Below are 15,124 nucleotides of genomic sequence, written 5' to 3' on the forward strand. Positions count from 1 at the left end.
AAAGGTCCCATAAACATTTTTTCTGCTCTCTGAAACAGTTTTTCTGGACCTCTGACAGGTGTGTGAAATTGCTGTATAATATGGAAAGTCTGCGTAGAAGTAGTTCATATATCTATATATTACAAATTTAATTCACAATATCAACATTTAACCCAAAGTGTATTAAAGCAACGTGGAACTTGGGTAGAAAATACTCACAACAATACAGCTGCTGTGAGACTAAAGGAGGCGGAATCAATAGGTCAACAAAGAAGCTTTAAAAAAAAATGTGATTAAACGGTTTTATGCAACAGTAAAAACAAATTAGACCAGCTTGTTTCGCTGTTAAATGCAAATACACCTTGCTGATCCCTCTATTGCAAAAATAAATATTAGGATATTATATTGCAAGGATGGCTAATCAGATTTTTTATTTTATATATATATATATATATATATATATATATATATAAAAAAATGTTTGTGGGGTTGCTCAGCAGGAGCTGCCGTTCAGATAGGAGTTCATCCAGATCTCCTGGATGATCATGTCTCTGCGCTCGATCCTCTCTGCCAGCTCGGCCGCCTCGCTTATGTAAGTCACTTCCTCCCAGCCTGGCGTCCCCTCCTTCTCTGCGCTGGACAGCAAAGAGCTCTCCGTTCCCTCCTCCTCCTCCTCCTCTTCCTCGCCCTGCTTGGGACGGTCAGGAGCCGCCAGGCCGCTTGACCTGGCCGCCGGTCTGCGGTCTCTGAGCGGCCGCCCCCGGCAGGTCACCCGAACGGACAGAGCCAGCAGCGTGAAGACGAGGCCCATGCACACGCTGGAGGTGAAGAGCAGCGCCGCCGTTTCCGGGTGTTCTGTGGGGAAAAGACGGAAGATTAGATGTATATATCCGTGAAGAACAGGATATATGGAAACGCCTGGAGTTTGATTCCCGTCTTTTGTAAACTCTGGATAAGAGAATATTTTTAATTTTACCTATCGGACCTATTCCTACCTTTCTATTTTATTTGTCCTTCCTTAGATCTTTTTATCCCTCCCAGTCCTTCCACATATGCTTACTTTTATTGCCCCTTGTGTCCTTTCCTTCCTTCCTTTTCCTCGTTATCTGTTTCTTCAGTCAAAAGCCTTTCCTTTCTTGCGTCTTTCCTTTTGTGCTTGTGCCTTCCCTTCATTCCTTGTGTCCTTTCTTCCTCCCTGTTTCTGTTTTTTTTTCCCCCAGGTCTGATCTATAAAGCCTACCCGACGTAGAACATCTGCCAAAAACACACAAGGCGGACATAGAATCCTGGACACTCGAGTCTGGAGGAGAAAGAAATTACCTTTGATGAAGGCGTAGGTCAGAAGAGTGTTCATCACTGCCCCCGAACTCTCTGGCCTGCGGGACTCCAGGTCTCTAGCAGGAGCTGTTGGAAAGACCCACAATCCAGCTGTGAGGAGGTGACCGCACACGTGTAGGACGGCAGCAAATACAGAGGTTCTGATACCTTTTTCTGTGGTGGGAGCTGAGGTGGAGCTCGGCATGTCTGGGTCTGCCTCACGCAGTAAAGCCTTCGGCACTGTTTAGAGGAAGAGGTTTGGTTTTAGTGCGGGGGTTCCTTTGAACACGTTCCTGCCATCTTAGCTTGTTTACGTTACATTACAACCAGTCCAAGAATGTGATGCGGCCGCAAATGTACAGAGACGCTGTCGACCTCCTCCGCTAACAGGCGGAGCAGAAAGCGGGCGTTAATCAGCGATTACCCCAGAAAAACCAGCCAGGTCAATGTGACTCTGGAGGAGCTGCAGAGATCCCCCGCTCAGGTACAATCTGTCTCCAGGGTAAGCATTAGGTTCTCTGGTCAGATGAGACCAAAAGTAATGTTCCTGGCCTGCATGCAAAACACTTCAGTGGCAAACTATCCATCCTGCACCTATCATCCCCATGTGGAAACAGGGGAGGTGCAGCATCATGCTGTGGGAATATTATTCTTCAACAGGGACAGGAATCTGATGGGAAAGATGGAGCTAAACAGCCAGAGGCTGGAAAAGAACTCGGACTTGGATGGAGGTTCTCATTCCTGCTCATACAACCAGAACTAAAATGGAATGCTTTAGGTCCCAACAATGGTCTAAATCAGGAGTTAGCAACCCTTGCCATCTAAAGAGCCATTTTGCCTGCCCACCGTTCTACTAAATACATTTTTCCAAGGCCAAAAAAAAAAAAAACACGAGATGCTTGTAAACAAGATAATTCATCAAATTTACTTTGCAAAGTCACTGCCATCTATCGGTCTGAACTTCAAAGCCATTTCTTTGAGACTCCATGCAGCGATAGCAATGATCCAGATGCAACAGTGGTGAGCATCACAGGAGTGGCCAGCTGAACCAAAATAGTTATGTCTATATATTTTTTTTTTTTAAATGTCCTAACCTGGAGAAGACCCATTCATCCTTTTATTAGCTCCAGATTCTCTGTCTCCCAGTCGACCCTAAAACCCAGAATACAGCCGCTCGTATTTCCACTCACACCTCCCGACCTGCTCTCATCTCCCTGTTTAATACCATTTACTCCGGCTTCCTGTTCACTGTAGAATTGATTTTAAACTTTTACTATTTCCTTTTGACTCTCTTAACCATCTTGCGCCTCCTTATTTAACTGATCTTTTAGGTGTCTTTGTGAGCGGTAGGTCCTTGAGCTCATGCGGTCCGTTTTTATTGGATCTATTGTTCCAAGGACCAGGGCTAAGCGCCGGGGTGACCGGGCCTTTTCAGTGGCGACACCAACACTTTTTTTCCCCCACATTCTTTTTACTGATTTATTTCTTGTGATCTTTTTAACTGTACTTTTATTGTTATGCACTTTGGTTTCTTTATTTGGATGTTTTTAAAAGCACTTTATAAATCAATCAATGTTACTTTCAATCTCTGGAGCCCGCTGGGCAAACGGTTTAATATATTTGTCAGTGGCAGTGCATTTTCCCCCTTCCAACATATGTACACATCAGCTTCTGTAGGTATGGGTTTAAAATGTTTGATGTTAAAAATGTAGTTGGAGGAAGGTTTCCTCTGCCTGTTTTTGTTCTGGTAATTGTTTTGTGTATATATTTTTTTTCTATTTTAATCTTTAAAGTACCAGAATGTGCCAACAACTTTTGTTTTTTTCCCCCCTCAGTCCGAGTATATAACTTCTTAAACATTAAATCAGATGCCATAATCTAAAAGTTACTCAATACTTGAGTAGCCTTAAAAACTGCAGTTCAGCTTATTTATAATTTTATGTTTAAAAGACTTAGACAACTTTACTTGTCAATTTGTAAGCACAAAGTGCGTACAGAACAAAATTTCTGCAAGCCAAAATAATAAACTTTTTTATATTGACAGAAAATATTGCATAGAATGGGGCCAATTTAGTTCTGTAGAGATTAAAGATCTACTAAAGTTAGCCTGCCTTTTTGGTTTTATATATTCAAACTCTAGCCAATTTGCTCTGAAGCCCCTGATTGGACTTACCTGACTCCGCCAGATAGATTTGCTCCGCATATCCATCTGGAAACCTTCCGTTGAAGTAATTTTGGGAAGGGGCGAAAATACTGGTTAGCTGATTGGCCTATGTTGGTGATAGACGGGCCAAATAAACCAATCAGATTCGTCGTCAATCTGTTACGAGCGACGACGAAAACACAACCACAAGCCAAGCTACTCTTGCTGTTGCAGGTAAAGGCTCGTTAGCTCAGCAAAGAAATACTCTGTAATTCCGATAAAACTTGCTCGATAGCCACGCTAACGCTAGTTTCATCGGCTGAAGCCGCCATGTTGTTTAGACTGAACTGTCGCGCTTCTCGTTGCGTCACACCTCAACCCGCCTCAAAGCCAACGCTGATTGGACGTTCGTTTGGTGAACGGCTCCAAATTTTCTTCAACGGAGAGTAGCCAGACTGATCTGCGAGTGAAACCTTGAAAGCTCGCGAGATCAGGATGGTCTCACGAGGCTATGATTGGACATCCTTGGCCCAGTCAAAGTTCAGACCTGAATCCCTCTCTGTATCCTAATCCGCAGCAACACTTGAACAGGCGTGTTTGCAGAGGCTCTCCATCCACTCTGACTGAGTTTGAGCTATATTGCAAAGAAGAAAGGGGAAAACCTTAACTATTAAAATCTGATTTGTTGGAGCTCAATACAATTTGATACCACAGTTGAACCTTTTGACACCTTGTTATAGTTTTCCTTTCCACTTTATAATCACGCAACCCTTTGTGTTGGTCTATCCCACCAGATTCTACATAATTTAGAATTTTTTTTTTTTACCATAATGAGACAAAATGATCAAATGGGTGTGACTGCTGTTTTAAGGCACTGCGGTAACTGTATATAAGTGGAACTGCAGCCAAATATTTGCTTGTAAGAAAAAAGTGTCCTCGATCAAATCACGGGTGGAGAATGGAATCTTAAAATGCTCCGCGGTGGTGTATTAATACCCGCGCTGCATTGTTGTGCTATAAATAGAGCCAACAATGATACTAGGAAGAATCCATCGCGCTTCAGATTATGATACGTGAATAGAATAGTGTTGCTTTATGTCCTCGCTGGCGTTTGTGCCAATCACAGGAAGTGAAAAACCTGAACTCCAACTTGTTTTTTTGGTTTGTTTGGGGTTTTTTTTTTTGGGTGGAGGTAGGATAAGAAGCCACTGAAAGCTGGGATCTGACGATAAGAAATCAGAGCAGGAAACAACAAATGCCCGACCGAAAGAACTGCAGCATAAGGAACGAGGCTGACGTAACGCAGCGCTCTCTCACGCGTCGCTACGCTCGGATCTCTGCTGTGTGAACGAGGAAGCAGGAGACGGTCCTACCGCAGGAATAAAGCACGCTGAGGTACTTCCTGGTTCCTGGAAAGCAGGGGTCCCTAAAGGTCCGGTCGCCGACGGCAACGACGCACTTCTGTTTGCTGTGGCAGGATTTGGACACCGCCGGCCCGGCCTCGTGGTTCAGACACTCTGAGGGGAGCAGCAAAATAAAAGGCAAACTTGAAGGAGGATCACAAAGTAAACTCACACGTGTTACGACCACACAAACGCATTTTAGTGGACTCTTATACAATATGTCAGCACAAAGAGGTGCATGTTCAAGTTAAACTGTTTTACTGTTTTTAAATTGTTCTTTTTTCGTTTCTACGTTCTATCCCTACTTGCTTTTATTCCTATATTTTAATCATGTAAACAGGGTGCTTGCTCTTTTTCCAAATTAAAATTCCAGACTTTTTCCAGACTTTTTTAAAACTGATATTTTTTTTCCCCCAAGACCTTAACTTTATGTACTTGTATACTTGTGTGCCTACTGCCTACTTCATTGGTTGAGATTGTACAAACTGTTTATTAGAAATGTTAATTTTTATAGGCTAGTATTCAATGAACAAATGCATTATTCGCAGTAAATTATGCTTTTACTGATGAAAACGTTTCAAAACATGAAAATCACATCAAACAAGTGTTTGATTCCATTAGGCTAATACAGTACGTGACCAGTTAGTAAAATTATAGTTTTATAGCCTACCTTCCTATTTCTCATTTCACAATGCCTTTGAGCATACTGTAAAATTCTACCACACATTTTTTTCCCATACTTTATTAAGACTTTCACACAAAATTCAAGACTTTTCAAGGTCTGGAAAACAGTGTTTGAAAATTCCATACTTATTAAGACTTTCAAGACTTGCGCAAGCACCCTGTGTAAAGCACTTTGCATCGTCTCTGTACTGAATTGTGCTATATAAATAAATTTGCCTTGCCATGTTATGAAGTGCGTTTGAATTCAGCATCTTTGAGTTTCTGTATGCATCTTTTGCTGCAGTTTACAGCGGCGAGTCTCGTCCTTCGTGCTACACCTGGACTAGCTAGGCTGCAGTTCTTCTTTGTCAAATAGATTATAGGTTCAGTCGGCTTGGAGGTAAAGCAGGAGTGAAAATCAGATTTTGACTTTTGCCACAAATTCTTGATTGAATTCAGGTGACTGGGCCCTTCTGGCTCTATGTTTGCAGTCTTTAGGCTCCTGCTGGAAGATAAGCATCAGCTCTGCAGGTTTTCCTCCAGGTTGGACCTTGTATCCAGCTCCATTCAGCTTCCCCTCAACACTGACTGCCTTCCTCGTCGCCGCTGAAGAACAGGACGCCATCCTGCATAGCATTTCGCGTGTAGACCAAAAAAGTTCAGTTTTGGTCTCCTCTGACCAGAGCGGCTTCCTCCGCATGCTTCCTGCGTCCCTTACTAACCTGGCTCCGCATATCCATCTGGAAACCTTCCGTTGAAGTAATTTTGGGAAGGGGCGAAAATACTGGTTAGCTGATTGGCCTATGTTGGTGATAGACGGGCCAAATGAACCAATCAGATCAACGAAGCGTATGACGTACTAACAGCGACGACGAAAACACAACCGCAAGCTCTTGCCGAAACCAGTCGGGAGAAGAGCAAAAACATCTTTTCCTCTGAGAAAAGCCTCCAGAGCAGTGTTTTGCTCTTCTTTCAGTGAAGAAATACTCTGTAATTCCGATAAAACTTGCTCGATAGCCACGCTAACGCTAGTTTCATCGGCTGAAGCCGCCATGTTCTTTAGACTGAACTGTCGCGCTTCTCGTTGCGTCACATCTCAACCCGCCTCAAAGCCAACGCTGATTGGACGTTCGTTTGGTGAACGGCTCCAAATTTTCTTTAACGGAGGGTAGCCAGACTGATCTGCGAGTGAAACCCTGAAAGCTCGCGAGATCAGGATGGTCTCACGAGGCTAGTCCCTTACACGGTTTGTGGCAAACCTAAATGGGACTTCCTCCGGCTTTCTTTCTTCTCATAGACCGGTTTCTTCTTCACCGTCTACAGCTGGTTCAGAAATCAGCTGCCCGTCACTCCCGTTTTGTACTCCCACCCCTGGCTGCCTGTTTCTTTTAGCGTTGTTTTTGTTTTGTTTTTTAAGATTTTGCTTTTAGTGTTTACACGTCTAAAAGATCTGGCACCACTATTTCAAAGAGCTTTTACAGCCACGTATTACATGTAGCTCTCCAAGAGCTCTAGATCAAAAGATTTTAGTTGTTCCAAGGACTTGTGACCAGGGAGAGTTGGGGCCTTATCAGCCGCAGGGTCCTACGCTCTGGATCAGTCTCCCTCTTTCTGTTTGCTCTGCTGGATCTTTAAATCATTTCAAGTTTTTTTTCCCTTTTTATTTTATTATTAAACTCATCTTTTTTTAAACAGGCTTTTAATTCCAGAGATCGCAACAATTTTTTTTCCACCTGAGCTGTGGATCTCTGTTGCTCCCACACAGGGCCCATGGGCCTCTTGGCCACATCTGATTAATGCTCACCTTGCCCAGCCGATCAGTTTAGTTTTAAGAAGCAGTTAAAACTTTTATTTTATTTTTAAAACGGGCCTTTTGTTGAATGTTTATTTTTATTGTGATCTTATCTTATCTTTGTATTACTCTAATTGCTGTTTTATTGTTTTTTTTGTACAGCGCTTTGCAATTGATTTGTCTGTGAAAGGCGCTCAATAAATATCCTTTACTTACTTACTAAGTGGACGGCTGTTGGTAGGTTTGCATTTTATTATTGTTTTATAACCATTACTGTGTCTTTATGATGCAGCCCTCACAGAACAGCTGTCTTTATACTGAGATTAAATTATGCCCAGCTTACTTTTTTCCTTTTTTTGTATTAATGGGACGATACATATTGATGATTGAGATGACCGCAAGGCGCCTAAGTCCCATTGGCGGGCTGGTGTCAAACACATGAAAACAACGACGAAAGAAAGCAACAAGCAGATGTAAAGCGTCTTCTGAAATGTATAAAAGACCATAAAAATCAAACATACCAATTTAAATAGTGTCACAAGCGGGTTGTCTGTACCAATCAGGTGACATCTGGAGGCATTTAGTTACACCGGATTTTATTTAGAGGCATCGGTGTAAATCTGGCAGATACAAGCTTTTCTTTTAAATTTGTAAAAATTATTATTTTATGTTTTTTGGAATGCCATGTTTGATCCTGCTTCCACTTAGAAGCAAGATCTGTCACATAAACACGTAATAAAATCGATTAAAGTTTGTGGTCGTAATGTGACAAAAAGTTCTAGGGGATAAATATTTTTGTGATGGACTGTAAAAGCAACTGAACATGTGTATTTGATTTTTATTTATTTATTTTTTACTCATGGGCTGCAGCAGCAGGATTATCGATTCGCTTCTGCAGGAGCTGGACGGCAGTCAGCAACAGCAGAACGGTGCTTTCATGGCAGCGTTCTGCTGGCATTTAACCCAGACAAGCAAACACGGACGACGTCGGACACGCGGCGTCCGATGTCGTCATGCAGACAAGCTTTTCCCTTTGACACCTTTCGTCATTTCAGAGCGAATTAAGCATCTGCGAACGCGAGGCGTGATATCACAGGCCCGTCAGCCGTCCCACAGCTCGGCTTGGCACAGCAGGAACAGCGCAGGTGTACTCCAGCGACAGAGAAGGAATGCAGCCACAACTGATGTCATGAGATACACCTGTTTCTACCTGCGCCGCTTCTGCTCGGGATCTCTCCGCAGCTTTTTATCAGGCCCACACATTCCTCCTTAATCTTCACCGCTCTGTGTTCCAAAGGAAATAACTCTTAATCAACAGATAGAGCAGATATTTCCATAGAGGACAATTAGTCACCCCCCACATAAACACACACACACACACACACACAAACACGTCTGCCGTGGGCCTTTTAGATAAGCGTCATGGGAAAAGAGTCGTGCTCAAAATAAATAACAGAGAGAAAAAAAAAATCAATGCTTGCTGCGTTCAATTTAGCTTTGGTTGATTCAGGGTCCGGTTCCCCTGTCGGTTATCAGAGTTACATGAGGCCAGCTGATGCAACCAATCACAAAGATTCCCTGTTTTTTTTTTTTGTTTTTTTGTTTTCTGCTGTGATGTTTCCTCGTTTCAGCAGCTCACAGTAACTCACCGAACGGGGGTGGTCTGGTCCCACGTGAGGGACAGGTGTCCGTCTGACCCAGGCCTCGGCCGTAGACAGCTGCGTAGATGAGCAACACCTTGGGGGTCTTGCAGCGCAAGATCATGGTCTCCCCTTCGCACGCCACCTGTGTTTTGTGTTCAGCTGAGTAAGGGTCAAAGTTTTGCAAAAGTTAAAACGTCTCCTCAGCTAAGCGTGTGTGAGGGCAATCGGAGCGGATGAACTCACAGGGTTTGCACTTGTAATCCACGTGGAGGTACTTGGTCTCGCCGGGGCACGGGTCCTTCCCGAACAGCAGGTGATTGACCGGGAGCTGGCAGTCTCGGTGGTTCTGACACTCGGACAGGAGCTTCTGCAAAAAGAAACGCGCATGGGGCATAAACGCACGCATCTGAAGCCCAGCACTAATGATTTAACGACCCAGTCCACATTGATCCCAATCAGATGCAAAAAAAAAAAAGGGGGGGAAATGAGCTACCTCTATAGTTATGCTGCTATAGGCTTAGGCTACTCGAGGACATCATGGTTTATTTTTCTCACTCTGCTGAGTTCTACTGTTCTCCAGTTTTGCATTGCATTACATTGAAATTACTGTTGTCATTTCAGCTTTTAACTTTTTGTTCTCTCTCTCTTTTTTCTTCATAGTAGGTACACCTGGTCTGGCGTTCTGTTAACTGTGACATCATCCAGAGAAGATGGCTCACCCGCTACAACCATCTAATGTAGAACAGATTACTAGATCAATGTGTGCTTCTGTGCTTTTTTGTCTCTCTTGTTGTGTCTCTGCTCTGTCTTCTGTAACCCCCAGTCGGTCAAGGCAGATGACCGTTCATACTGAGCCCGGTTCTGCTGGAGGTTTTTCCTTCCCGCTAATGGGTGGTTTTTCTTTCCACTGTCGCTTCATGCTTGCTCAGTATGAGGGATTGCAGCAAAGCCATGGACAATGCAGACGACTCTTTACCTGACTCTGCCAGATAGATTTGCTCCGCATATCCATCTGGAAACCTTCTGTTGAAGTAATTTTGGGAAGGGGCGAAAATACTGGTTAGCTGATTGGCCTATGTTGGTGATAGACGGGCCAAATAAACCAATCAGATTCGTCGTCGCTCTGTTACGAGCGACAACGAAAACACAACCACAAGCCAAGCTACTCTTGCTGCTGCAGGTAAAGGCTCGTTAGCTCAGCAGATAAATACTCTGTAATTCCGATAAAACTTGCTCGATAGCCACGCTAACGCTAGTTTCATCGCCTGAAGCCGCCATGTTCTTTAGACTGAACTGTCGCGCTTCCCGTTGCGTCACACCTCAACCCGCCTCAAAGCCAACGCTGATTGGACGTTCGTTTGGTGAACGGCTCCAAATTTTCTTTAACGGAGAGTAGCCAGACTGATCTGCGAGTGAAACCTTGAAAGCTCGCGAGATCAGGATGGTCTCACGAGGCTAGACGACTCTCCCTGTGGCTGTACGGTTCCCCAGGAGTGAATGCTGCTTGTCGGGACTTTAAAGCAATCAACAGGGTTCCCTTATATAGGACTTTTTTGACCAATCTGTATAATCTGACAGATTTTGACTTTGTAAAGTGCCTCAAGATGACATGTTTCATGAATTGACGCTATATAAATAAAATTTAATTTAATTGAATCATGCACAACCTGCAGAACGCATAATGGGACAAATCTACCCCCTGATAGCTTCGACTATTCAGTTATCTGATAACTAGCTATTAAAATCTGGCGCTATAAAGGGGCTGTATGGCTCATGCACGAAAGCGCACCTGCAGAGCGGTTAAAGCCGAGCAGCTGTGGTTGTGGGCTCCAGATGTGGGCTCCACCGTGCACAGCCGGACCCCGCCGCCGCCGCCGTAGAACGCCGACTGGATGGAGATGGTGGAGTGGCGAGGGCAGTGGAGTCTCACCGGCGTTCCGTCGCAGCCGTGGGCAGAGTGGCTGGTGATGATCCTCGACAGGTAGTCTGTGGCACGGGAAAAGCACACGTCACCGACACCGCTTCCCCCGTTTGTGGATCAGTGTTTGGACTCTTTAGTTCTGCCGTGCGTCCCAGAACAAATGTTCTGGGACTTTTTCCCCATCACAGCAAAATATAGATAAATATGTCTTGAAATGAATTCCTTCATTTGTTTTCTTTATACAACCTGGTTTGTCCCACTGAGACAAAGTAAGATCAAGACGGTGCCACAAAAGTTCAGACTCTGGGTTGCTCCAGCAGGCCTCAGGTATTGAGATCCAATAAAATTTTGTTTAAAACTTGGGACTTTTTGCACCAACATTTAAAAATAAAACATCCATTGTATGAGGACTGCCCATGTCTACCCTTTGACACAATTATAGCTTTTATGTAAGTGAAAGCCCATATGAAACACCACTGCTAACCATGCTTCTGTGACACGAGCTATCAAAATTTGACAGAATGTGTCACACCAAATTTACCAGGCCAGGGGAGAGCCAGTGTGTTTTCATTTGGATGCAAAACAAAAGAATGAAATAAAAAAATAAGGCAAAATTTCATCGCTTAATATACTAGTATATACTTATTATACTAAGTGAGCCACAGAGGCAAAGAGCTATGGGGTCTGGAGGTTGCAGACCCCATAGCAGATGAAAACAATGACCCTATATCAATGCTGAAGCTCAATTTTTTAATAATTGTTACAGTAAAATCTATTCAGTTATAGTTTCAGTGCTATCATAGTAAGACATTGACTCCATAATATATCTTCAGTACAGGGACCAGGATCAGTTCTATTGGGGCGCTGGCCCCTGTTGGCCCCCGTCTAGCACCATCCCTGTATGTGGTACATTTCTACATGAGCCTCATTTTCCCTTAAAGCTTTTTTCTTATTTTTTTAGGATAAAACATTTTCTGTGGTCTGTAAGTTTCCCCCTCATTTTCCTCCGTCGTCACCATCACCTTACTTGAAAAGTCAGCCAGTCCGTTCATGCGTCTGGTCCACAGCAGTAAAGTCAGACAGAAGAGGCTGTGGCTCCAGTCCAGTCCCTGGCAAGGACGCGTCCAGCTCATGACTCGCATCCCCCGTCCCTTTGCTCATATTACTGAGAATCGCTGTATTCAAACTTTTAGGACTTCATGGAAGAAGAAAAACAAACAAACAGGTAGCGTGAGGGAGATCCCGCAAGCCCGCGTGCGTACATCCCTTTAAGTCCAATAAAGAAAGTTGGCAGCTGACGGAAAGTCATCCAGCTGTCCTCCCTCACAGACGTAGAACAGCTACCCTCCAGGCGCTGAGACGCAGATCAGCAGCTATGGCGTTTCCCGTGGAGCAGCAGCGGCCGTCTGGCTGCAGCGATGGACCACGCAGCAGGAGGAAGAGGTGGAGGAGGTGGGAAATAGCAGCTGCGCAACAAGTTGCTCACAAGTGACAGAAACAGACGAAGTGATCCCGTCCGACTCAAGGCAGCGGTCGGTCCTCACTGCAGCCTCCGTCTGCCGGCGCTGATTTGAGACCGGATAGCACCATGTGAGGAGTGGGAGCGAGTTACAGTAACAGCTGAGTGGGAATCGCGGAGTGGGAGTGGCGCATCAAACTATTTTAAAGGGACCAGGGGCAGCACGCGCTGGTATGACGCCTTGTTGTTTTGTTCTTACTCGCTCCGCGAGGCACGTGCTTATTTATTTATTTTTTGGACTTCCTGTGTTTCTTTTCCCACTCTTTCACTTTTCGATCCCCTTCACTTTTCCCCTTAATGTTTCTTTTGAGCGAACCTTTTTAAAAAAAAAAAAAAAAAAAACTTTAGAGGCCTTAATTCGCTTTACAGTCTCTGGTTAGAGCAACGCACAAAAAGTTGTAACCCTATAACTTCTAATAGTTTTTGATACAAATATTTCTGAGATCTCCATCTCTTCACTATTGAGGTATAGTGCCCAGGGGCACCACATTGTCTTAATACGGGCCTGTTTAAACAGCCTACATAAAAATGCAGGAAACATTAGGAAATTGTATTTTATTTTTTATTTCATTTTTTGGCCAAACGTATCAATTATGATACAAAGAAAAAAAAATTAAAGCCCGATGTTTTATTTTTTTTAAGCAACTAAAGGGATTTTCTTTTTTTTAAATGGCAAGTGTCCTCACACTTACCTGTATCAGACTGTAAAGGAATTTATTAACCACCAACTCCAGTTTCCTTAGGCTTTAATTATTTAGTTAAATCAGGATAATGCATGTCCGCTTTAAGCATCAAGGTAAATATGCTGGAATTATGCAAGAGCTAGTTTTCATCCGCTGTCCCAAGGCAGGTATGCAGACAAAAAAAAAAACATTTAACAAGACAATATCTCTGTGTTTCACTGATGTTTTCTAAAAAAAAACCTCTAAGGCCTTCATAGGAACAGCTGTAGTATTATTGAGATTAAATGACACACACACTGAAACTGTTTATGTGCTTCTCAAGGGAATTGGCTGTATTAGATTTCATTTAGGAGTATCCAATTAAAAGGGGAAGGCACTTCAGATTTTTATTCGCAAAAACCACAAATCCTTTGCCTCCCACTTCCCAACTATGCACTACCTCGTGTTGGTCTATTATATAAAATACATTAAAGGTCCTGGGTTGAAATCTCCTGTTTCCTCTCAGAGCCTAAAAACATGACTTATGTTAATTGGTCTCTAATTTGCTCGTAGGAGTGTGCGTGCATGGTTGTGTGTCTCTGTGTTGCCCTGTGGTGGACTGGCAACCTGTCCAGGGTGAACTCTGCCTCTCGCCCAATGATTCCTGGAGGTAGGCATGACCCTGCACAGATAAGCGTGTGTGCACAGTGGATGGAACAGAAGATTTCTTCTTCTTCTTTTTTTTCTTCACAGAGCGAGGCTGGACTCCCAATGGCTGTAGATACACCAGTTTCAAAATTGAGTAACATTCATAAGACTAATAGGTCCCACTTGTTACCATAATGTTCCATTTAAAATAAGTGCAATAGCGTATCCTTTGAGTGTAGTACTTCTTTCCCCCGAATGATCACGAGTCATAAATAAGCCTAAAACAGGGTCCAGTATCCAAAGACGAACTTCAGAAAACCTTGGGAAGTATTGCTTATGGGGTTGGAGGAGAGAAGAAAGTCTGGTTGGTTACACGAAAGAAAAGGACCAAACCAGAGCAAACTGTACTCTTTGAGGAAGCTAAGATCCTTCAAGGTTTGCAGCAAGATGCTGCGTATCTTCTATAGGTCTGTTGTTGACAGCATCATCACCTCTGCCATCATCTGTTGGGGTAGTAGCATCAGAGTCAGGGACCTAAAAAGGCTGAACAACCTAATAAAGAAGGCCGTCCCTGTTCTGGGGACCGTGGAACCTCTGAAGACGATGATGTAAAGAAGGATTTTGCTTAAAATCAAGAAAACTATGGACAATCCTGAACATCCTGCCCCCGCCCATCCTCACGACCTTCTACAGAAGCACCATAGAGAGCATTCTGACCAGCTGTCTCTCTGTGTGGTGTGGAGGCTGCAGTGCCTCCGACTGGAAGAACGTGAGGAGAGTGGTGAGGACAGCAGAAGGGATCATCGGGGCTCCTCTTCCCTCCATTAAAGACATTTCATCGCAGCGCTGTGTGTCTCGAGCCCGTAACATCATCAGGGACCCCTCACACCCCCACCATAGACTATTCTCCCTGCTGCCCTCTGGAAAGAGGTTCCGCAGCATCCGCTGCAGGTCCACCAGGTTCTGCAAAAGCTTTTTCCCTGCTGCCATCAGACTGTTGAACTGCTAAACTGCTGAAGTATAAAAACGGACTGTGTACCACACTCGACTCGCTGATTTGCACATTTGTATCGTATCCTGCAAAATTGCTGCTGCACCTTACCCAGAAACGTACTGCAAAACTGTTTACAATGCAACTGTCAACTTTTAAATCACTGCTGCACCTTACTGCATATTTGTTTACATTTGTTCTACATTGTTTACATTTTCATCTGCCTACTGTTCACTGCTGCACTTTATCCGGAAGTCAATTGAAACTTATCCTGTAAGTGACTGCGATTTATCACTGCACTTTATCCTGTACTGTAATTCACTGTCAGGTATCCTGTAGAGTTACTGCAATCTTTCTGAGCTGTGTGAAAACGAAATTTCGTTCTGTATGCACTCTGTGTATACAAAATGACAATAAAGAAAGTCTAAGTCTAAGTCATCCTC

The 15,124-nt window shown here is 43.8% G+C and overlaps 1 protein-coding gene across 3 annotated transcripts; it reads right to left on the reverse strand.

Moving 5' to 3' along the window:
• Positions 1 to 441: 441 nt before the first annotated feature.
• Positions 442 to 12,574, reverse strand: eva1c (eva-1 homolog C (C. elegans)). 3 transcript variants are annotated; one of them, XM_021314211.2, is made up of 9 exons: positions 12,206 to 12,572; positions 11,889 to 12,056; positions 10,730 to 10,926; positions 9,184 to 9,307; positions 8,947 to 9,099; positions 4,813 to 4,956; positions 1,465 to 1,536; positions 1,300 to 1,383; positions 442 to 834 (listed from the first exon to the last, which is right to left on the reverse strand). In XM_021314211.2, the coding sequence occupies exons 2-9, from the start codon at positions 12,001 to 12,003 to the stop codon at positions 473 to 475; spliced, it is 1,251 nt and encodes a 416-aa protein (XP_021169886.2). In that variant the 5' UTR covers positions 12,004 to 12,056; positions 12,206 to 12,572; the 3' UTR covers positions 442 to 472. The 3 variants fall into 3 exon arrangements, with proteins under 3 accessions (XP_021169886.2, XP_035998947.1, XP_012714177.2); XM_036143054.1 differs by having other exon boundaries at positions 11,889 to 12,572; XM_012858723.3 differs by lacking the exon at positions 4,813 to 4,956 and having other exon boundaries at positions 11,889 to 12,574.
• Between the last annotated feature and the right edge of the window lie 2,550 nt (positions 12,575 to 15,124).

Source organism: Fundulus heteroclitus, chromosome 11 (assembly GCF_011125445.2).
Source record: "Fundulus heteroclitus isolate FHET01 chromosome 11, MU-UCD_Fhet_4.1, whole genome shotgun sequence".
Lineage (NCBI taxonomy): Eukaryota > Metazoa > Chordata > Actinopteri > Cyprinodontiformes > Fundulidae > Fundulus > Fundulus heteroclitus.

Bases quoted from the DNA above. Each gene is read 5' to 3' on its own strand.
- eva1c (XM_021314211.2), bottom strand. From the start codon at position 12,003: ATGCGAGTCATGAGCTGGACGCGTCCTTGCCAGGGACTGGACTGGAGC. The intron at 9,100-9,183 runs GTGAGTTCATCC...ACCCTTACTCAG, and splicing joins GGATTACAAGTGCAAACCCT to CTGAACACAAAACACAGGTG. The intron at 835-1,299 runs GTAATTTCTTTC...TTTTCCCCACAG, and splicing joins GACCTACGCCTTCATCAAAG to AACACCCGGAAACGGCGGCG.